This window comes from Nomascus leucogenys, chromosome 18 (assembly GCF_006542625.1).
Source record: "Nomascus leucogenys isolate Asia chromosome 18, Asia_NLE_v1, whole genome shotgun sequence".
NCBI classification, from domain to species: Eukaryota; Metazoa; Chordata; class Mammalia; order Primates; family Hylobatidae; genus Nomascus; species Nomascus leucogenys.
The window spans coordinates 91,597,802-91,620,858 of record NC_044398.1 but is presented as its reverse complement, the minus strand read 5'-3'; the positions used below and the strand labels follow the sequence as shown (position 1 = coordinate 91,620,858).

At 47.8% G+C, this 23,057-nt stretch overlaps 1 protein-coding gene across 1 annotated transcript in view; it reads right to left on the bottom strand.

Moving 5' to 3' along the window:
* Positions 1-756: 756 nt before the first annotated feature.
* The window catches only part of LITAF (lipopolysaccharide induced TNF factor), a 37,255-nt gene continuing 14,954 nt past the window's right edge, over positions 757-23,057 (bottom strand). The window contains exons 2-4 of the mRNA XM_003269279.3: positions 9,548-9,772; positions 6,580-6,736; positions 757-2,781 (exon numbers count right to left, since the gene is read on the bottom strand). Of these exons, the coding sequence (XP_003269327.1) occupies positions 2,673-2,781; positions 6,580-6,736; positions 9,548-9,767 (486 nt within the window). The 5' untranslated portion in view covers positions 9,768-9,772 and the 3' untranslated portion in view covers positions 757-2,672. The remainder of the gene's footprint in view (positions 2,782-6,579; positions 6,737-9,547; positions 9,773-23,057) is intronic.

The following is a 23,057-nucleotide window of genomic DNA, read 5'->3' as shown; positions in this document are numbered from 1 at the left end:
TTTCACGGGTAACGCTGTGGTCAGCGAGGAATCCATCATATGCTTAAGTCCGGCTTCAAGAGATGCAGTACCTGAATAATTTTGTTAAGCCACAAACCAACACTTCTTAGAAGGCCACCTCGCCTAGATGGACATAACAGAATATAAGATATACAGCCACTTTTGGTTTCAGATTGGTAAAATTCCTCTTTGCGGTCCAAGTAGGTAGGTATAAAGCCCTTTCATTAACTGAATGTGAACCAATGTTTGCAAGAGACTCTCAAGTCCCCACCAAACAGTGGCAGAACAAAAGAGCCTTTTAATTTGATATGTAAGTCCATACTTTGAACAGTAAAATGGAATGTCCAATGAACGCTTCGTACTCCAGGCGTCTGACATGAAAGTTCCACGTAATACGTGTTTTTACGATCCTGAAATAGGGCTCTTGTTTTGAAGACTTTGCATATGTAATTAATAACAGCTTGAGATCACGTATATGCCAACATCTAAGCCAAACTGCTAAATATGCATGGCCCCGAAACTACACAATCAAGATCTGGAAAGCAGCAATTTTTCAAGACTGTAATTTAGGGTTTAAATGACAATGTAAGCCACACCAAGATGATATTATTTCCTTACATCTAGCAAAATGAAGCTGTATCATCAGGTAGCAAAGGATGGGGGAAGGCGGCATCCATATTCCTGACATGTTACAATACCCTCCTTTTAGCATCTCACAAAGCATGTTTTGTTCAGAGAATGAATGGGGACAGTTCTCTTCTGTGCATTTTATTAAAACTTGAAAGCTATGGCTTGCCGCCATCAGTGACGCCTGTTGGGTTCCAATAGCCTCATGTTCAAATCTGACTCGTTAGCAAATCCACCCAACTCAACATCGGTCATCTTGGCATTGCAGGATATTCAGCAATTCTGAAGTTTTTAATCGGGAAGGATTTTCTACCGTTACTGAGCAAATAAAGGTTCTTTGTAGCAATGGCTGGAAATGCAACATGAGCCCTTTCTTCACACCAAAAGAACTCATAGTTCACCGGGTGAACCAAAGACTTTATTTTTCAAAAGCAGGTAACACCAAAGTACTATGTGGTATCCATATTCGTTGCAAAAATGATAATTACTGGACTTTTCCAAACATCAAATGAAGGGGGATCAATGGTTACCACTATCATTTTCAACCAATATACAGATGTTCGCTCAAGGTCTAGGTTTTATTTCTACATAGTAGTATTCACGGGAGTTCCCTATGCTGAATTATTATCAAAACGAGGACTCTTGAAGGTCGAGCCCAGCTTTGTCTTGACTTCAAAGATGACACAGCAGCCAACCTAGAATCCTGGCTTGCTGCTTGAGTCCTAGAAATCATGTCTTCTCATGTTTTACAACAAGCCGTGTCTCTGAAAACTAAAATCAGACTTTAGATTCCTCTGAAACAGTTCTGGTTCCCAAGCATCCGCACCATGGTACCCAGACATGTTCAAAATGTGCTCTCCCTTATCTTTCAAAACCCACCACCAGGAACCCAAAATGGACCCCACTTTGAGAGTTCCATGATGAAGGTGATTAAGAACCACATTAACCCCAAGTAAAGGCAGTAGATGAAATTATACATTTCTTTGTTTTTTTTTTTTTTTTTAAGTGAGACTACATTGGCAAATGGGAAAATGACACCAATCATATGATTACAGAAAACGGTTTTATAAATCCTCCTCTTGAAATTATGTTCAGGCCCAGCACGGTAGTTCATGCCTGCAATCCCAGCACTTCGGGAGGCCAAGGCAGAAGGATCGCTGGAGCCCAGGAGTTCGAGACCAGCCTGGGAAACATAGTAAGATCCCATCTCTGTTTTTCAAAAAAAAAAAAAAAAGAAATTCTGTTCAAAATTATTTCACACCAAAAGGAGGTCATAAAAACTGTTCATATAATTACTCTATGAGAAAAAAATCCCTGTATGGAAATGGGCGCTGAAGATCTGGCACAGAGAAACAAGGGGAGACAGGGCAGTGATAACATCCAGCCCTATTTTTCTAGCGTGCATTTATGACCTCATGGATATGTCTGTACTCGGTGTTAATAGCCCCTCCTCGTACTTAAAAAAAAAATTAAGAAATTAAAGTGAATCTGTGTGCTAATGAAGTCTGCAGTTACAGAATCTAAAAGCTAAGCCTGTAAAGTCTGTAAGGCAAAATCTTTGTCATCAGGGACAGGAAGAGACGGATAAGATAATGGTAGGCACTAAAGGCTGGTTCAGCTGAGCTCTGGACAGAACAGCCTCAGAAATAAGGCAACTGTGGCTTCTCAGTTTGAGACTGCCACCAGAAAGGCCCATGGAGGCAGGAAAAAAGAGCCACTGATGGCAGATCACAGGAAGATATTCGGATAGGGCAATGATCACAGTTAGATGGCAGGACTCAGGGTCACAGGGAGGCAGGAAACCGTGGAACTGACACTCAAGGGGAATGTCTTTGCAAGTCCTATGCACGACTCCGAGCAGCAATTGCTGGGGTTTGGAGGTTTGTTAGTTTTGCGACGTTTTCCCCCCAAAAGAAGACATGAAGGTGGGCCCCCTGGAGAGGTGAGACCACCAGGGCAGAAACTCCACCAGGCGTGAAGCTGGATGAGAGGTGGAAAGGACTTCCTGCGGCAGGCACCCGGCTCCCTCCACGTCTGGCTGAGTCCTACAAACGCTTGTAGGTGCCCAGGAGAGCTCTGCAGTTGGGACAGTAATGGTCCACGTCCTGCAGGGCGTCCACGCAGAAGGGGATGAAGCAGCAGCCCGCTATGCACCTGGGAGGAGAGAGAGACACACGGAGCGCATTACTGACCACAACAGGATGGACACTGGCTGCCAAAGACATGTTCATGTCCTTCTTTGTAAAAAGGGTCTTTGCCAGTATAATTAGGGATTTTGAGATGGGATTATCTTGGATTATCCAGGTGGACACCTAAAACCCAATGACCTTAGAAGAAGAGGAGAGGACACACAGAGATACAGAGAGGGCAGAAGGGCATGTGAAGACAGAGGCAGAGGCTGGAGTGGTGAGGCCATAAGCCATGGAACACCGGGAGCTACCAGAGAAGCTGGAGGAGGCAAAAAACGATTCTGCCCTGAAGCCTTAGGAGGGAGCGTGGCCCTGCTGACATTCTGGTTTTTGTTCTTTTTTTTTTTTTTTTTGAGATGGAGTCTCGCTCTGTCGCCCAGGGTTCAAGCAATTCTCCCTCATCCTGGGTTCAAGCAATTCTCCTGCCTCAGCCTCCTGAGTAGCTGGGATTGCAGGCGCATGCCACCACGCCCAGCTAATTTTTGTATTTTTAGGAGAGATGGGGTTTTACCATGTTGGCCAGGTTGGTCTCGAACTCCTGACCTCAAGTGATCCACCCGCCTTGGCCTCCCCAAGTGCTGGGATTACAGGCGAGAGCCACCATACCCGGCCCCTCCTGACATTTTGATTTTGCACTTCTGGCCTCTAGAATTGTGAGAGTTAATATCATTTGTTTCAAACACTAGGTGTGTTGTAATTTGTGATGACACCCCAAGGAAATTAACATGCCAGCCAATGCCAAGGCTCCTCCTACGGACAGGGTCCCTTGGAGCATTATGTTCAAATCTGGGGTCATTTGGGAGTCTTTCAAAGTCTGAGATGGGCTTGGTGAACTTTTTTGGCAAAGGGACAGATGGTAGATCTTTTAGTCTTTCTGTTGCTGTGTTTTGTTTGTTTTTGTAGAGATGGGGTCTTCCTATGTTGCATAGGCTGGTCTTGAACTGCTGGCCTCAAGTGATCCTTCCACGTCTGCCTCCCAAAGTGCTGGGATTACAGGTGGAAGCCACCACACACCCGGCCACATGCTTTCATCCTGATGAGGCACGGAGTCTCTGTTGCCACTACTCAACTCTGCCCTTGGAATGAGAAGACAGCCATCAGAGAATCCAAAAACCAATAGGCGTGGCTGTGTTCCCGTAAAACTTAAAACAAGCGCCTGGCTCCAGGGCCGTTTTGCCAACCCCCGTCTTACTGATCTCTTCCATATAGACAGGCTGCTTCTTACAGCAACCAAGTAAAGTTCCCCAAATAACGCCTCTTAACCTACATAATCCACCATTGGCACACACGGGCAGGAACCTCAGACAGCCTGACAACCAATGTTTGCCAAAAACGGAGTTAAAACTCAACCTTTTACAGGAAGACACTGGTTTACATAAAGCAGAATTTGGAAATATTCTGATGAGGAAATTATCTCATGAAAGAAATTTCCTCCTATTGCCTAAGCTTTCCAGAGCTCAAATAAGGGCACTCAGTCTGTTCAGTAGGAATCCTAACCTACGGCTTACAGGTACAGGCACGGCTCCAGGCAGCACACACACACACACATTTTATCCTCAGCAGCCCCTGAGGTGGGCGTTATTGCCCCGCACGCACTGTCTATAGATGGGGAAACTGAAGCACAGAGAGGTAAAGTCACTTGCCCATGGCCACACAGCTAGTCAGAGGCAGGATTTGAACCCACTCTACCATGTTTAAGGAAGGAACAAAGGGAGGGAAAGAAAGTTTGCCTCAATTTCTAAAGCCAGACTGGCAGAGGCCAATACTCAATGTAAGTTTCTATTCCTCTATAATCCCAGCACTTTGGGAGGTCAAGGCAGGAGGACTGCTTGAGTCCAGGAGTTCAAGACCAGCCCGGGCAACATAGTAAAACCCCTACTTCCACAAAAAAAAAATTTAAAAATTAGCTAGGTATGGTGGCACACACCTGTGGTCCCAGATACTCAGGAGGCTGAGCTGGGAGGATTGCAGGAGCCCATGAGATCAAAGCTGCAGAGAGCTACGATCGTACCACCGCCCTCCTGCCTGGACAACAGAGCAAGGCTCAGTCTCAAACAAAACAAAACAAGTAAGTTTCTATTCCGTCCTTCCCTGATTTCAAAGATAAAAATTTGTTTTAATACAAATATCCAGAAGCAATGGACCTTTTTTTTTTTTTTTAAGCATTTTCTGCCCAAGGAATGAAAACAGCAGCAGAGTCCTATGGGCAAGAGGGGGAATCAGGTGCCCAGAAAGTTGTTTTGTCCCCTTCCTTCCTTATTTAACACATGACCTCAAGGAAGTTAACTAAACTCTCCGGGACTCTGAGCCTCTTATTGAAGTTAAGAAGAGAAATATAGTTCCTTCTCAACCTCAAGTCACCAAAGGACAGTGTGGAGGAATGTGCCAGTTGCATGAGGCTCCTGAAACTCACAAACACAGTTTCCTTCAAGGAAAAGAATGGAGCCCCTTGGGGTTTTCTGAGTGGCTCACGTGGCCAGGAATAAGGAAGCTACTTTTACCTGCTTGGTGGGAAACAAAAAATTGATTGTGTTTCCTCAGATTTTTCTCCCAGAACAGAAACTATTATCTCTTTAAACATAATACCCTTGGTGCAGACATAAATATTTATATAATTTCCCTGCATGGGCAATGGGAAAAATACTTCAGGTCATAAAAGGGTAAGAAGTTTAGGAGCAATTCCTATGAAGAATTTTAATGTACAGATTGTTTAGAGCTTCCCTGGGGCTCGAGCAAAACATTATTATTTAGGTCATGAAATTCTAGAAGAAAAAGGAATCCCTGAGGGTATTGCCCTGTACACAGCTGGAAGCAGCTGTGAAGCTTGTCCCTACACGCAGGGCGTGGTTTCAGCAGATAAGCAAGAAGAAAAGACGGAAGACCAATTTCTGGGGACTGATACACTTAAGGGCAGCAGGGATGACTTGGCCTCCCAGGGGGCATTTGTGTTCAGAACACTGGGGAGCGTGGTGCTCCTGGCATCAAGCCGGTGGGGGCCAGGGATGCTATTCAATATCCTACAATGCACAGGACACCCTCTACTATAAAGAAATGTCTTGGGCCAGGCATGATGGCCCACGCCTGTAATCCTAGCACTTTGGGAGGCTGAGGCGGGCGGACCACCTGAGGTCAGGAGTTCGAGACCAGCCTAGCCAACATGGTGAGACCCTATCTCTACTAAAAATACAAAATATTAGCCGGGCATGGCAGTGCACACCTGTAATCCCAGCTACTCAGGAGGCTGAGGCAGGAGAATAGCTTGAACCTGGGAGGCGGAGGTTGCCGTGAGCCGGGATCGTGCTACTGCACTCCAGCCTGGGCAATGGAGTGAGAATCCATCACAAAAAAAGAAAGAAACATCTTAGGCCAGGCACGGTGGCTCACACCTGTAATCCCAGCACTTTGGGCGGCAGAGCAGGGCTGATCACCTGAGGTCAGGAGTTCGAGACCAGCCTGGCCAAGATGGCGAAACCCCGACTCTACTAAAAATAAGCTGGGTGTGGTTGTGCACCCCTATAATCCCAGCTACCCAGGAGGCTGAGGCAGGAGAATCATTTGAACCTGAGCAGTGGGGGCTGCAGTGAGCCAAGATCGCCCCACTGTACTCCAGCCTGGGTGACAGAACCAGATTCCATCTCAAAAAAAAAAAACAACACAAATGTCTGGCCCTGAATGTCAAGCATACTGCAGTTGAGAACCCACCCCCGCCAGCACCCAGAGAGAACGGCAGGAGGGCTTGGGGCCAAGTGGGAGGCAGACTCACCCCAGCAGGCACAGGCTCCCGCAGGACAGCCAGGTCAGAGCACCGGCGTTATAGGACAGCTGACTCACGATCATCTTGTTGCAGGAAGGACAACACATTTGGACAGGGCGGTCCAAAAAGGTGATGGGGTGCTGCACATAGACCGTCTGCACGGTAACTGATGAAAGAGAGAGGGACAAACACAGGCTGCTCAGGAAACAAGGTCAATAGCATTCACTACAGGACAAAGAGAGGAACGCAGGGACGCCAGCAAATATTATATTTGTACGTTTGTGTTCATAGCATGCGTTCATCGTTTGGCTATCTATGAGAGCCAAAAGGGGAAGGAACACAAGTGTCCACCGATGGACCAATGAATTAACACAGCGAAGTTTATCCATCCACCAGAATATGATTCAGCCTCAAAAAGAAAGGAGGACTGGGCGCGGTGGCTCATGCCTGTAATCCCAACACTTTGGGAGGCCGAGGTGGGAGGATTGCTTGAGCCTAGGAGTTTGAGATCAGCCTAGGCAATATGACAAGACCTCATCTCTACAAAAAACTATAAAAATTAGCCCAGCGTGGTGGTACATGCCTGTAGTCCCAGCTACTCAGGAGGCTGAGGTGGGAGGATCACTTGAGTCTGAGAGATTGAGGCTGCAGTGAATCATGATTGTGCCACTGTTCTCCAGCCTGGACAACAGAGCGACGCTCAGTCTCAAAAACAAATAAATAAATTTTAACCAGCCTCACACTGTGCCTAGCAGCTCTTGATAAACAATCCACTCTCTTTACACAGACGCTTTGATAAACTCTGACAGCCAATGATAAGGGTAGAGTTTACCAAGCCAGGAAACGCAGGCCAACTCTGTAAGACAACAAGCTCGTGAACTGTGTTGATACAAGAAATGAAAATATAAAATAATGCTAGGAAGAAAAAGCTATGTGAAAACATGTTCGAACATTCACAAGAATCAGAAGAGAATCCAGGCCGGGCACGGTGGCTCACACCTGTAATCCCAGCAAATCCCTTGGCTTTGGGAGGCCAAGGTGGGTGGATCACCAGAGGTCAGGAGTTCGAGACCAGCCTGGCCAACATGGTGAAACCCTGTTTCAAAAGACAAAAATTAGCCAGGCATGGTAGCGCGTGCCTGTAGTCCCAGCTACTTGGGAGGCTGATGCAGGAGAATCGCTTGAATTCGGGAGGCAGAAGTTGCAGTGAGCCAAGATCGAGCCACTGCACTCCAGCTTGGGCAACAGAACAAGACTCTATCTCAAAAAAAAAAAAAGAGAATCCAGGGTGATGAAAATCATCAAGCACTTCAGTTGTTAAGCTCATATTTTTGTCAAAGCAACTTCCTTCTGTTCCTTTTTACGTTGTTAGAATGCCATTTATATAACATTAGGGGAAAATTAGTGCCTAGAGTTAACCGAACTTAGTAACACTCATAGAAAGACCCTCCTTCCAGAAAAGTAGTATTGAATCATACTTTAGCACTTATGTGTAATTTTTTTTTGGCAGGGGGGACAGGGTCTTGTTGTGTTGCCCAGGCTGGAGTGCAGGGGTACAATCATAGCGTCACCGCAGCCTCAACCTCCTGGGCTCAAGCAATCCTCCCACCTCAGCCTCCCAAGTAGCTGGGACTACAGGTACAAGCCATCACACTCGGCTAATTTTATTTTCATAGAGACAATGTCTCACTATGTCACTCAGGCTGGTTTGGAACTCCTGGCTTCAGATGATCCTCCTGCCTCAGCCTCCTCAGTAGTTAGGATTACAGGCACAAGCCACCACACCCAGTTCATACATTTTATTAAGTGTTTTGGGGTTCAAGAATAAGTTATTTGGGCCAGGCTCTGTGGCTCATGCTGATAATTCTAACACTTTGGGAGGCCAAGGGAGGTGGGAAGATCGTTTGAGCTCAGGAGTTCAAGATCAGCCTGGAAAAATAGTGAGACCTCATTTCTACAAAAATTTAAAAATTAGCCAGGTGTGGTGGTGTATGCCTGTAGTCTCAGCTATTCCAGAGACTGAGGTGGGACGATCACTTGAGCCCAGAAGGTCCAGGCTGTAGTGAGCCATGACTGCACCACTGCACTCCAGCCTGCGCAACATGGTGAGAACCCTGTCTCAAAAAAAAAAAAAAAAAAAAAAAAAAAAGAAGAAACTATTTATTGATCACAGGATGGTCTAAGAATCTAAAGTCATTATCTCATCCTCTTCCAGCTCAAAATAACTTGAACACAACAATAAGAGCTCACTTTTATCCAATGAGTACTCTGTATTTGGCACACGGAACTTCCTGTCATGTTAACAACCCACGGATATTTCTAAATAGGTACTTGATGAAACCTATTTTACAAATGGGGAAGCTGAGGCACGAGGAGGTTATGTGAACCCAGGCAATCTGATTCAAGGGCCCCCTCTCTGAGCTAAAGATTTCTTTCAGAACTACCTGTGATTCTGAAGCAGTGACATACCAGGGCACCCTTGGGCGGAAGGAAGCACCAAAGGACAGGGACCATCTAGTTGCTCAAAAGCAGAAGAGCAACTTGCATTGAGGGTGAGCTGGTGTGAAAACACAATCACACGTTGCTCAGGACCGTCTCTTCTCCTCCCTATTCCTACCTTGGCCCTGGCCTCAGGGCAGAAGTTCTGCATCAGACCTCAAGAGGAAGGGTGTGGGCCCTTAAGACACAAACTCCCATTCTCAGAAGAAAGTTGGTTGTGCCTCCGTGAGATGTGCCAAAAGATTCGTATATGATGATCATGGGAAAGATCCTAAACCATACTTTATTATGGAAAAGCCGTGAGCCTCACCAACATGGAATCTAAAAGACTGTGTGTGGAATTTCAAGGTAAGGGGGTAAAACTGGAACGTACTGGCACTTCACTTAGACTCTCTGGCAGAGTCACTTCGGTCACTCTCCTGATTCCCAGGGTGGAGGGCCAAGGAATGGTAAGGGGGGCCTGGGAGGCCACACGTACTTGGATTATTATTGGGGATGGGCGCTGGCTGGGTATAATACAAAGGAGGATTCATGCCCTTCCCATCAGGCCCTGTCACAAGCCCCGTAGTTGGCCCAGGCACGGGAGCTGGAGGCGTGGGGTAATAACTGTTAACAGCCACTGTCTCTTCATAGGATGGAGGAGCAGATGGCGCTGAGGAAGGCCCGGTGGCCGCCTGATAAGGTCCTGGAACCGACATTTTACCTAAAACAGAAACAGAACATACCAGATAAGAAATTCAGTTGATCTCTCCCTCTCTTTTTCACCTAAGTCTTCGATTTTCTTTCTGGCAAACAGAAATTCTGAGAAAATGACTTCAATCCAGCTTTGTCCAAAAGCTAGGAAGAGGGTTAATGCCCCTTCAAGACCCCAGAATTACTCTTAAGAGAGTCCCTAAATAAAAATCAAAAAGTAAATAATTACTACCAAAAATCACCAAAACCTGGAAAATCCAAAGTGGAAACATCAACCAAATACGAGTCATTTCTTCTTCACATATTAAACCATTACCGGACAATGACCTATGTACCTTCCATGTCTGGTGTTTCTTCTTCGTTTTTTTTTGCTGTTTTTTTGTGTTTTTTTCTTTTGGCTTTTAAACCACTGTGGTTTTCACTAACTGTTTTAGGTAACGGAAAAGATAAAGGCATTCAAAAACCAACCACAAATTATCACAAATAGCAAAGGGGCCAGATGCCACAAAATGTACACTGTACGATGCTATTTAAATAAAGGTCAGAAATAGGCAAAATGAATCCATGGAGAGGTTACTCCTGGGAGAGGAAGAAGAATCTGGAAAGGGGTATGAGGGGGCCTTTGCGGGGGGGGGCGGGTCCTGTTCTCTTTCTTCGCCTGGGGGCTGGTTACAGAGGTATGTTCAGTCTGTAAAAATCTGAGTTGTACAATTAAAATGTATATATTTTTTGGTATGTGTGTTATAGTTTTGTTTTTTGTTTTGTTTTATTTTTTTGAGACAAGATCTGTCACCCAGGCTAGAGTGCAGTGGTGCGATCTCCGCTCACTGCAGCCTCCACCTCCCAGGCTCAGGTGATCTTCCTGCCTCAGCCTCCCAGGTAGCTGGGACTACAGGCATGCGCCCCCACGCCCGGCTAATGTTTTCATTTTTTGTAGAGACGGGGGTCTCACTTTGTTGTCTAGGCTGGTCTTGTACTCCTGGGGGCAAGTGAACCTCCTGCCTTGGCTTCCCAATGTGCTGGGATTAAAGGCGTGAGCCACTGCGCCCAGCCTGTGTGTTACAGCTTTTTAAGAAGGAAATACACATAGACTCCGGTTCTCATTTTGAAAAATGAGAACCAGAGCAGCCAGGCACACATTTTCTTTTGTGAGGGCAAAGAAAGGATTTCCCTCCAGCCCTGGCAGAGCTGCTGCTCGCCTAGAATTACACCCTGCACCCAGAGTGTGCTCCTGTCTGATGTTCCATGATCCAGCAGCCATGGGGCAGCTGGAAGCAGACACAGTGCTGTTCTTTGTGTGGCTGTTTTTCTAACTGGGCAGGGTTCAGGCTGCCTTAGAAGAGCCATTCAAACCTGTCTCGGGAGAAATGGGAAACGAGGCTCCAGGGCAGCGAGCCACAGCACAGGGCTTGGACAGGCTCGCCACCGCTCCCCTCTCCCGACACTGTCTGCCTCATTTTCTAGAACTCGTGGGAAGCCAAGGCAGCAATTAATCCCACTGCAGGGAGAAGGGTAGAGACCTTCTGGGAAGCCCTGCCTCTAAACCAAGCCCCAGAGAGGAGACTTCTCTGGAGGAACCAAAGAAAGGGTATTCACCTCAAAGTGGAAACAGAGACCAGGTGCGGTGGCTCACACCTGTAATCCCAGCACGCTGTGGAGCCGAGGTGGCAGGATAGCCTGAGCCCAGGATCTCAAGACTAGCCTGGGCAACATGGTGAGACCCCCATCTCTAAAACAAAACAAAACAAAACAAAAGGGCTGGGTGCAGTGGCTCATGCCTGTAATCCCAGTACTTTGGGAGGTTGAGGCAGGAGGATCACTTGAGCCCAGGAATTCACGACCAGCCTGGGCAACATAGTGAGACCCTGTCTCTACAACCAATAAAAAAATTAGCCAGGTGTAGTGGCACACACCTGTAATCCCAGCTACTTAGGAGGCTGAGGCAGAAAGATTGCTTAATCCGGGGAGGCCGCAGTGAGCCATGATCGCGCCACTGCACTCCAGCCTGGGCAACAGAGTGAGACTCTGTCTCAAAAACAAACAAACAAAACAAAGTGGAATAGAGGCGGGGGAGTGAACATGAGAAAAACAAAGTCAGTAAGTAAAGATAGGTTGGGGCTGCATTCTAGAAAACTTTGTAAGTCCCTTGCAGAACACATGTTCAAGACTTCATTCTATCAGAGAGTGCTGTCCAACAGAACCTTCTGTGATGATGGAAATGCTCTGTATCTGCTGCCCAGTATAGCAGCCACCAGTCACGTAAGGCTGTTGGGCGTCTAAAATGTGGCTTGTGGCCGGGCACAGGGGCTCATGACTGCAATCCCAGCACTTTGGGAGGTCGAGGCAGTTGGATTACTTGAGCCCAGGAGTTCAAGACCAGCCTAGACAACATAGTGAGACCCTGTCTCTACAAAATTTTAAAAATTAAAAAAGTTAGCCAGGCATGGTGGTGCACACCTGTGGTCCCAGCTACCCAGGAGGCTGAGGTAGGAGGATCACTTGAGCCTAGGAGGTGGAGGCTACAGTGAGCCATGATCATGCCACTGCACTCTAGCCTGGGTGACAGAGTGACACTCTATCTCTAAAAGAAAAAAAGAAATGAGCTAGTGTGAGTGAGGAATTGAATTTTTTTTTTAGCTTTTCTTTATCTTTTTACTTGCCAATGAATTTTTACCTGTATTTAAGTTTAAGCAATTTAAATGTAAAAACTAACAATTCAATTATTGGGAAGCTTTCCTGTAAGTCTGGGACAACTTGAGTATGTGAATCACTTTTTCAATGGCAAATTTGATGAACACTGAATATAGATCAAAATGTTTTTTGATAAAAATTTAGCATTCAATTTGGGATAGAATGTCAATGTAAAAATACACCCTGGGTTTCAAAACTTAGTAGGAAAAAATGAATGTAAAATATCTCATTAATAATTTCTTATATTGATATATTAAAATGACCACATCTTGGATATATGAAGTTAAGTAAAATGCATTGTTAATTTAACCAGTTTCTTTCAAAACGTGGCTACTAGGCCGGGCATGGTGGCTTACACCTGTCATCCCAGCACTTTGGGAGCTGAGGCAGGAGGATGGCTTGAGCCCGGGCATTCTAGATCAGCCTGGGCAACATAGGGAGACACTGTCTCTACAAAAAAATTAAAAATTAGCCAGACATGGTGGTGCACCCCTGTGGTCCCAGCTACTTGGGAGGCTAAGGTGGGAGAATCACTTAAGCCCAGGAGTTCAAGTGAGTCGTGACTGCGCCACTAAACTCCAGCCTGGGAGAGACTGCCTCAAAAATAAATAAATAAAAACAAAATAAATAAAAAAGAGGCCAGATACGGTGGCTCACGACTGTAATCCCAGTACTTTGGGAGGCCAAGGCAGGCGGATCGCCTGAGGTCAGGAGTTTGAGACCAGCCTGACCAACATGGTGAAACCCTGTCTCTACTGAAAATACAAAAATTAGCCAGGTGTGGTATTGGGCGCCTGTAATCCCAGCTACTCAGGAGGCTAAGGCAGGATAATCGCTTGAACGCGGGAGGTGGAGGTTGCAGGGAGCTGAGATTGCGCCATTGCACTCTAGCCTGGGCAACAGAGTGAGACGCTGTCTCAAAAATAAAAAATAAATAAATAAAATGTGGCGGCCGGGCACAGTGGCTCATGCCTGTAATCCCAGCACTTTGGGAGGCTGAGACGGGTGGATCATTTGAGGTAAGGAGTTTGAGACCAGCCTGGCCAACATGACGAAACCCCATCTCTATTAAAAATACAAAAATCAGCCAGGTATGGTGGCGTGCGCCTGAAATCCCAGCGCTTAACCCAGGAGGCAGAGGTTGCAGTGAGCCGAGATCACGCCACTGCACTCCAGCCTGGGCCACAGAGCGAGACTCCATCTCAAAAAAAAAAAAAAAAAAATGTAGCTACTAAAAAAATTTGAATGATGTAATGAAGCTTGCTTTCTGCTCCTAATACACAGCAAAGCTGTGAGCCATGGGAGTCACAGAAGGTTACAGAGAAGAGGAAAGGCCCAACCCCAGAAAAGACAGATGAGACAGAAGGTGCAAGAGGAGCAAGAAGCAAAGTAGAGAAGGCCACAGAAGCAGGAGGGCAGGGTGGGGGTGTAATGAGATCGCAGGAGGCGTTTGTGAAAACAGGCTCGGGTTTAACACTAAGACTGACAGGGTAAAGTGGTTTGAGGCGTGTTGCTAGTTTCCTCTGACATACAGGAACAGAAATGCAGAAGTCCCAGCTTACCCCTGAAGTCAGCTGACATCCCTCCCAGACGACCCCAGGAACCCCTGACATCTGCTTCTGGCCTTGTTGAAACTTCCAGCAAAGGGAACGACGGGGCACCCTGGGGCTCTGGAGTGACCTACATCCGGATTGAACGTCGAGGACTCGCCATCACAGCCCCAGGCCCGCCTCCACGATTTATGATGAAAACTGACTCGTATAAAAACTTACAAGACCAGAAAAAGCCAGTGCGTACAGAAATCCTCAAGGAGCATGGTTGGTCGTGATTGCCAGTGGAATGCTTTGAGGGAAAACAAGGCCTGGGGCATCCTAAACCCCCAAGAGGCAATGGCTGAATTCAGCAGCAGTGCAATTCCTGCAAAAACCATGGCCTCTCCTCCCAAAGTGAGGAAACTGCATCTTTACAGAGTCAACATACAGGTGTGGGGGATGGGAGGACAGGAGCTTTCTTTTGATGACCTTTAAAGGATGGGTGGGCCCCATTTTCTCGTTCTGGAAATTAAGGCTTTGGCCACCGCCTCTCCCCCTTTATTGAGCCCATCTTTCATGTGGTCATATCTTATCTTCTGGGATTTCAAGACACTGCCTCTTTTGAGCATTGCTTTGAGATCAAACGGCCAGACAAACACATTTATAATTCTGAAAAGAACAAGAGCAACAGGCCAGAATAGTAAAAAAGACTCATAACCGCTGGTCTGGAAGTTTTCTAAATAAATTTCACAGTCTTCCCTCCCTCAGGCCCCAAGGCCAGGAAATGCCACCACGGTTAGTCCCATTTTGTTTTTCTTGTTTTGTGCCTTCATTTCAATTTGGCTTATCTCCTGGAATAAGAGGCCCGCCCACCAACCATCCCTCTCCTCATCACTTCCCATCCCCTCATCACCCCCCCAACTATGAAACTCTTAGAACAGCAATTAGTCCCCCTCACCCTAAACTCACACACACACTCTCCACAATGTCTTTTATTTAAAAAGAGAGAAACAGAGAGAAAAGAAGAGAGAAAGAGAGAAACAGGGTCTCGCTCTGTTGCCCAGGCTGGAGTACAGTGGCACGATCATAGCTCCCCGCAGCCTGAAACTTGTAGACTCAAACAATCCTCCTGTCTCAGCCTCTGGAGTAGCGGGGTCTACAGATGTGTGTCACCATGCCTGGCTATAACTTTTCAATTTTTCTTAGAGACAGGGTCTTGCTATGCTGCCCAGCATGGTCACAAACTCCTGGGCTCAAGCGATCCTCCTGCCTCAGCCTCCCAAAGTGCTGGGATTACAGGCGTGAGCCACCGTGCCCAGCCTCTCCACACTGTGAACCTGGGAGATGGAGGCTGCAGTGAGCCGAGATCGTGTCACTGCGCTCCAGCCCGGGCGACTGAGCGAGACTCCATCTCAAAAAAAAAAAGAAAGAAAAGAAATTCGAACACTTTTTGAACAAAGGGCCTCGCGTTTCCATGCTGCACTGGAGCCCAGAAATTAAGTAGCCAAATGTGACCGGTGGTGACAGAAAAGGAAAAGGAGGCATTCCTGATCCATGGAGAATTTGGATCTGACATGCCCAGCTGTGGAATCACTTTCACATCTATAAATATGCCACTTGGGATATCTTGGGGTCCCTTTTAGCCAAAAGTTTTCTTCATTCTAACTCTCAACAATTTGCTCAACGAAAGGTGTACTTGCCCAGGCATGTTGGATCTTGTCTGTAATCCCAGCACTTTGGGAGGCCGAGATGGGCAGATCACTTGAGCCCAAGAGTTTGAGACCAGTCTGGGAAACAAATTCAGACCGTGTCTCTACAAATGGTACAAAAATTAGCCGGGCGTTGTGGCAGGTGCCTGTGGTCCTGGCTACTCTGGAGGCTAAGGTAAGAGGATCACTTGAGCCCAGGAGTTTGAGACTGCAATAAGCTAGGATCACGACACTGCTCTCCAGCCTGGGTGACAGAGCAAGACCTTGTCTCAAAACAAAAAGAAGAAAAAAAGAGGTAGAGTCACAAAATCATATATAAAGACAATCTTTAAAAATTTTTTTTAAATAAAAAATATATATTAGCCAGACATGGTTGTACAAACTTGTAGTCCCAGCTATTCAGGAAGCTAAGGTGGGAGGATTTGCTCGAGCCTCGGAGCTCGAGTTTACAGTGAGCTGTGATCACACCACTGCACTCCAGCCTGGGTGACAGAGTGAGACCATATCTCTACACAAAAAATTATAATAATAATAATTTTTTTTTTTGAGTCAGAGTCTCACTCTGTCACCTAGGCTGGAACGCGGTGGCGTGATCTCGGCTCACGGCAACCTCCGCTTCCCAGGCTCAAGCAATTCTTGTGCCTCAGCCTCCCGACTAGCTGGGATGACAGGCACCTGCCAACACGCCCGGCTAATTTTTGTGTTTTTTAGTAGAGACATGTTGGTTTCACCATGGGTGTCACCGTGTTGGCCAGGCTGGTCTCAAACTCCCGACCTCAGGTGATCAGCCTGCCTTGGCCTCCCAGGGTGCTGGGATTACAGGCATGGGCCACCGTGCCTGGCCTTGAATTACTCACTTTTAAATGGTTATCTTTATGTGACTTTCTCTTCAGTAAAAAGCAGGGGGGGCGGGGGCGGGGAGGAGACATTGCTGGAAATCTCTAATCTCAGTATCCCAAGTCAAAGCCTTAAAACAGCCTCTAAGTTGGCCGCTGGTCTTGGTTCAGTCCATCCCGGGCCCCTGTTTGTCTAAAATCAAGCCATGTGGGTCTTTCTGACACCCCTCATCGTGCTCTTGACTAGCGTGACTCCCTGCTCCCGGTTTGTGGGGACTGAGAAGATTCCCAGGATGCACTGGTGCCCCTACCAACCACGCAGTCCTGTCGTGGCATCTCCCGCCATACCCGCCTTGCTTGGATGTTCCCAAACATGTCACGGGCAATGCTTTCTTCTGTCTGCCTCCTTCCCGATGGGTCTGGCAAATTCCGCTTATCATATCCCACCTTGCGTGTCACCTCCTCCAAGAAGCCCTCTCTGGCTTGCCCCCGGGAGAATTCTTTCCTCCTGGAGCCTCTCTATATGGTGCAGAGGTCAAGGGCACAGACTCTGGAGCCAAACCCCTTGGGTTCCTCCAGGCACCCCCATGCCCCAGGGCATGACTTTAGTGCCTCAGGTTTCCCATCTGTAAAATGGGCACACTGATAGTTTCTTCATCATAAGGCTCTGGAGAGGATGAAATGAATCCATTTGCAAAAAGGACCCAGAGCAACGTGGAACACACAAGCACTCAGTACGCGTCAACTGTTATTAACTCATGTTTGTTTGCTGTATTTGTCATAAGGCAGTTTTCTTCACTTGTCTGTCTTCCTATCTGGTCATAGACCCCATAAGAGCAGGAACTGACACTAAAATCTGCATCCCAGCACCAAGAAAGAGGGCCAAAACGTTATGGGTGCTTCGTAGGGTGACCCACTGTCCCAGTCTCCCTTGGACAGAGGGGTTTTTCCCTGGATGCAGGACTTTTGGTGCTAAATCTAGGAAAGTCTCAGGCAAACTGGGACAAGTTGGTCACTCTGGTACTTCAACAGTTTGTAGAAGGTAATACCTAGGCATGAAAAAAGGACACCAAGATTCATCTGGAAAGGCATGAAGATTTGAGAGCAGGCCAGATGTAGTGGCTCATGCCTGAAATCCCAACACTTTGGGAGGCCAAGGCAGAAGGATCGCTTGAGCTTAGAAGTTAGAGACTGGCCTGGGCAACATAGTGAGACCGCATCTCTACTAACAATCAAACAAATTAGCTGGGCATGATGGCACATGTCTATAGTCCCAGCTACTGGGGAGGCTGAGATAGTAGGATCCCTCGATCACTTGAGCCCAGGAGGTTGAGGCTGCAGTAAGCTATAATAGTGCCACTGCAATTCAACCTGGGCGGGGGAGGGCATGGACAGAGGAAGACTCTACCTTGGGTTAATAAAAAAAAAAAAGACATAGGAGTAGACATGAAAAAGCAGGAAGGGCTTACTCCAATAGCCCTAACATAGAATCTGAGAAAACGACGTTTGTTAAAGAAGATGTTTATGTAATGACAAGCCTCCATATAGATGGTCTCACAGTTCACCTAAAGGTAACACGAGGATTTACGATGCAGATGCCAGCACATCACCAAATATGCTCAAGAACTGGAATCCCTGAATTGAGCCTGGAGTCCTTCATTTCCTCCAGGATTCCTGGGGGCAGTGTATTGTTTCTCAACAGGGCACCCTAGGATGTCCAGGCAGGAGGAGATCAAGTTGGGATAAAACATCGGTGGACAGGCTGGGCGCAGTGGCTCACGCCTGTAATCCCAGCACTTTGGGAGGCCGAGGCAGGAGGATCACCTGAGCTCAGGAGTTCAAGACCAGCCTGGCCAACATGGCAAAACCCCATCTCTACTAAAAGTACAAAAATTAGCCGGGCGTGGTGGCACACGCCTGTAACCCTAGCTACTCGGGAGGCTGAGGCAAGAGAACTGCTTGAGCCCAGGAGACAGAGATTGCAGTGAGCTGAGATCATGCCACTGCACTGCAGCCTGGGCGACAGAGCAAGACTCCGTCTCGAAAAACAAAAAGAAACAAAACAACAACAACAACAACAACAACAAAAACATGGGTGGAGAGAGGTTGAAAGGGAAGTGTGGGGGCGTGTTCACACGGACAGGATGAAGTCAGAAAGAAAAGCTGCCGCAGTCTCCAAACCTCAAGACCGGTTGGTTCATTTTTGTCTCCTTGGTGCAAGTTTATGGCACTGCTAGAATCATCACTCAGCGGAGGAGACCCCTTGTTTGGGCCAGCATCCATTCCAGTTCTGGTTCCGGCTATGGAAAGATGTCAAGAGGGTAGTTCCAGGCTGGGCACGGTGGCTCACGCCTGTAATCCCAGCATTTTGGGAGGCCGGGGTGGGCGAATCACTGGAGGTCAGGAGTTCAAGACCAGCCTAGCCAACATGGTGAAACCCGGCTCTAATAAACACACAAAAATTAGCCAGGCGTGGTGACGCACCCCTGTAATCCCAGCTATGTGGGTGGCTGAGGCAGGAGACGTGCTTCAAACCAGGAGGCGGAGGTTGCAGTGAGCTGAGATCATGCCACTGTGCTCCAGCCTGGGCGACAGAGCAAGACTCTGCCTCAAAAAATAAAGAGGGTAGTTCCAGCAGGGCACAGTGGCTCACACCTGTAATCCCAGCACTTTGGAAGCCCGAGGCGGGAGGATGGCATGAGCCCAGGAGTTCGAGACCAGCCTGGGCAACACAATGAGACCCCATCTCTACAAAAAAGATAAAAATTAGCCAGGAGTGGTGGTATGCACCTACAGTCCCAGCTACTTAAGAAGCTCAGTGGGGAGGATCACCTGAGCCTGGGAGGCAGAGGTTGCAGTAAGCCATGTTTGCACCACTGCACTCCAGCCTGGGCAACAGAGCAAGACCCTGTCTCAAAAAAAAAAAAAAAAAGAGAGTGAGAGAGGGTAGTTCTTACCACTGTATTATCCATTCAGAACCTTGAGTCATGAGCAGGCTCCCCAATGTCCCCACCCCATCCAATTCAGAGATACTTGTCACTCCACACTAATCACCTAGTCCATGGGGTAGCCCTAAAGCCCCTTGTTCAATGGGGACAAGGTGTCATCCATTCCCCAGAAATGACACTGGCTTTCTTCACGGGTATCAAGCAGATTCTGAGTCTCTAACTTGCTGGTACCCCAAGATGTCACAACATCAACAGTTCCAGCCAACAAGTGTGGAGAAGAAAGGGGACATGGAGTTGCCACGGTGTAAGTGCTCCACCTTCAGTGCTTGCTTGTGACACTGAAGGTACACCCTTGTCTTTTTTTTTTTTGAGATAGAGTCTCATTCTGTTGCCCAGGCTGGAGTGCAGTGCCACGACCTCGGCTCACTGCAACCTCCGCCTCCCGGGTTCAAGCGATTCTCTCACCTCAGCTTCCTGAGTAGCTGGGGCTACAGGCATGTGCCACCAAGCCCAGCTAATTTTTGTATTTTTAGTAGAGACAGGGTTTCACCATATTGGCCAAGCTGGTCTCGAACTCCTGACCTCAAGTGATCCACCCACTTCAGCCTCCCAAAGTGCTGGGATTACAGGCATGAGCCACTGTGTCCAGCCTGACATCCTTGTCAAAGGAGTCTCAGGGCCTTTTTCCTCCCTGACCCCATCCCTTTCTGGTGAAATGGCCAACAGGCAGGCGGGGCCCAAAATGGAAGAAGGAGTAGGACGGATAGTGCCCAAGGCTGAGAACTGCCCTTGAGCAACTGAACAGGACGCGCGGGCTTCTGAGCAGAATCCAATCAGGAATTGGCCTGGTGGGGAACCTGAGGCCACTAAGCTCAGAGATAATACAGGCTGGACATCTCTGCCTGGTGCCCAACATAAATTTCTTTTTTTGAGAAGGAGTCTCACTCTATTGCACAGGCTAGAGTACAGTGGCACCTACATAGCTCACCACAGGCTCAAACTCCTGGGCCCAAGTGATCCTCCCACCTCAGCCTCCCAAGTACCTGGGATTACAGGCACATAGCACAATGCCTGGTTAATTTTAATTTTTTTTGTAGAGATGAGGTCTTGCCATGTCACCCAGGCTGGTCTCGAACTCCTGGCCTCAAGTGATCCTCTTGCCTTGGCCTCTCAAAGTGCTGGGATTAAACAAAGATAATTTAACATAAGGAAATTTCAGAAACACCTCCGTGTGTCCCCCTGTTATTTACGAGAGTCACAGAGTCACTCATAGCTCAGGGACAGCAGGAATGGCGTGGAGTACGGCCTGGCCAACTGAATACCCAACTGTTACTCAGAGTGAAGAGAAGACACACATGATGGTGAACAGGCAGGGCATGAAGAGGGAAATAAAAAGGGCTAAAAGAAAGGTAAGACAATGGGGCCAAGCGTGGTGGCTCACACCTGTAATCCCAGCACTTCCGGAGACAGAGGCAGGTGGATCACTTGAGGTCAAAAGTTCGAGACCAGCCTGGCCAACATGGCAAAACTCTGTCTTTACTAAAAATATAAAAATTAGCCAGGTGTGCTGGTGCTTGCATGTAATTCCAGCTACCTGGGAGGCTGAGGCAGGAGAATTGCTTGAACCTGGGAAGCGGAGATTGCAGTGAGTCAAGACGTACTGCTGCACTCCAGCCTGGGCCACAGAGTGAGACTTTGTCTCAAAAAAAAAAAAAAAAAAAGTTAAAATGGCAGAATTTGAAGGCAAGTCAAATCTTTAAGAGCAGAAACTCTAAGACCCAGGCTCCTTGGTTCAAATCCCAACTCTGCCACTTCTAGGGTATGCAAACGGGGGTGAGTTGCCAAATTTCTCTCAGGTTTCCTCATCTGGAAAATGGGCCAACAAGAGTACTTACACTTCAGAGGGCTGCTGTGAGAATGTAGTGAGCAAAATATACTAGAACATTGGGTAAGCAGGTTACTATTATATAAACACACAGCTGTCATTACATTACAGAGGAGAGTAAAACCCAGGGAGGGGGTGACTTTCCCACAGTCACACGGGGGCTTCACTGCGAGAGGCAGGAGGACCCAGGCACAGACCTCATCCCGCCACAGGGGCCTGTTCTGTACCCAGTACCTCCACGGCTTCACGGGTAGACATTCACTTGTTTGGCTAAATCCCCTACAGTCTGACTTTCCCACCCCTACCCGCAGCGTGGTTGACAGAATAATGCTCCCCAAAATTGTTCACAGCCTAATCCCTGGAAGCTCTGAATATGTGACCTTAAGTAGTAAAGAGAGACTTTGTGTATGTGATTAAGAATCTTGAGATGAGGGGGTTATTCTGGATTAACCAGGTAGACCCAGTGTAATCACAAAGGTCCTTATAAGAGAAAGGTAGAGGAGTTCGAAACCAGCCCTGGCCACATAGAGAGACCGCATCACTACAAAAATTACAAAAATTATCAGGGTGTGACAGCGCACATGTATCGTCCCAGCTACTTGGGAGGCTGAGGTGGAAGGAGGCTGGGGGGTGGGGTCTGGGGGGTTGAGGCTGCAGTGAGCCGTGGCTGCACCACTACACTCCAGCCTGGGCCACAGAGCAAGACCTCTGTTGGGTTTAAGCGTAAAAAAAGGAAGCTGTTGGCTTTGAAGGCGGAGGAAGGAGCCATAAGTTAGGAAATGCAGGCGGCCTCTGGAAGCTGGGTAAGGCAAGACTAGATTTTCCCCGGGAGCCTCCAGAAGCAAAGTCCAGCTGACACTGCTATTTTTTGTGTGTTGTTGAGTCCAAGTCTCACTCTGTCGCCCAGGCTGGAGTGTAGTAGCGCGATCTCAGCTCACTGCAACCTCCGCCTCCTGGGTTCAAGCGATTCTCCTGCCCCAGCCTTCTGAGTATCTGAGATTACAGGCACCCAACACCATGCCCGGCTAATTTTTGTATTTTAGTAGAGATGGAGTTTCACTATGTTGGTCAGGCTGGTCTCAAACTCTTGACCTCAGGTGATTCGCCTGCCTCGGCCTCCCAAACTGGTGGGATTACAGGCGTGAGCCAATGCGCCCAGTTGACACATTGAATTTAATCTGGTGAAGCCCACTGCAGACTTCAGGCTCCACAGCTGGAAGATACTACATTCATGCTACCTGAGCCACTGAGTTCGGCGTAATGCGTTAGAAAACTCATCCATCCACCCTCATAGCTGGGTTGCCCAGATTCCCCACTGGCCCTGCAGATTCTCAATGGGCACTCTTCCCCCTCCCACAGCAGGGGGCACCAGGCAGAGATCAGACCCCCTCAACCTCCCACCTTAACCCCCAGGCACCTGTCCACCCACCCTGGGCTCAGAAGCAGCCCTCCTCCTCTGGCTCAAACTTCAATCTGGTGAATGTGGCCATCTCTACGTGGGAGCGGGCCCTGTGGTCTCTGGAAGGGACTGTGCTCAGACAACGTCCCCTCTTGCCAATCATGCCCTCTCGGCTGGCTCTTTTCCTGAGGTCTCCTAAATGGTTTAATCTTTCCAAGCACGGTGGCTCATACCTGTAGTCCCAGCACTTTGGGAAGTGAGGCGGGGAGATTACTTGAATCCAGGAGTTCAAGAC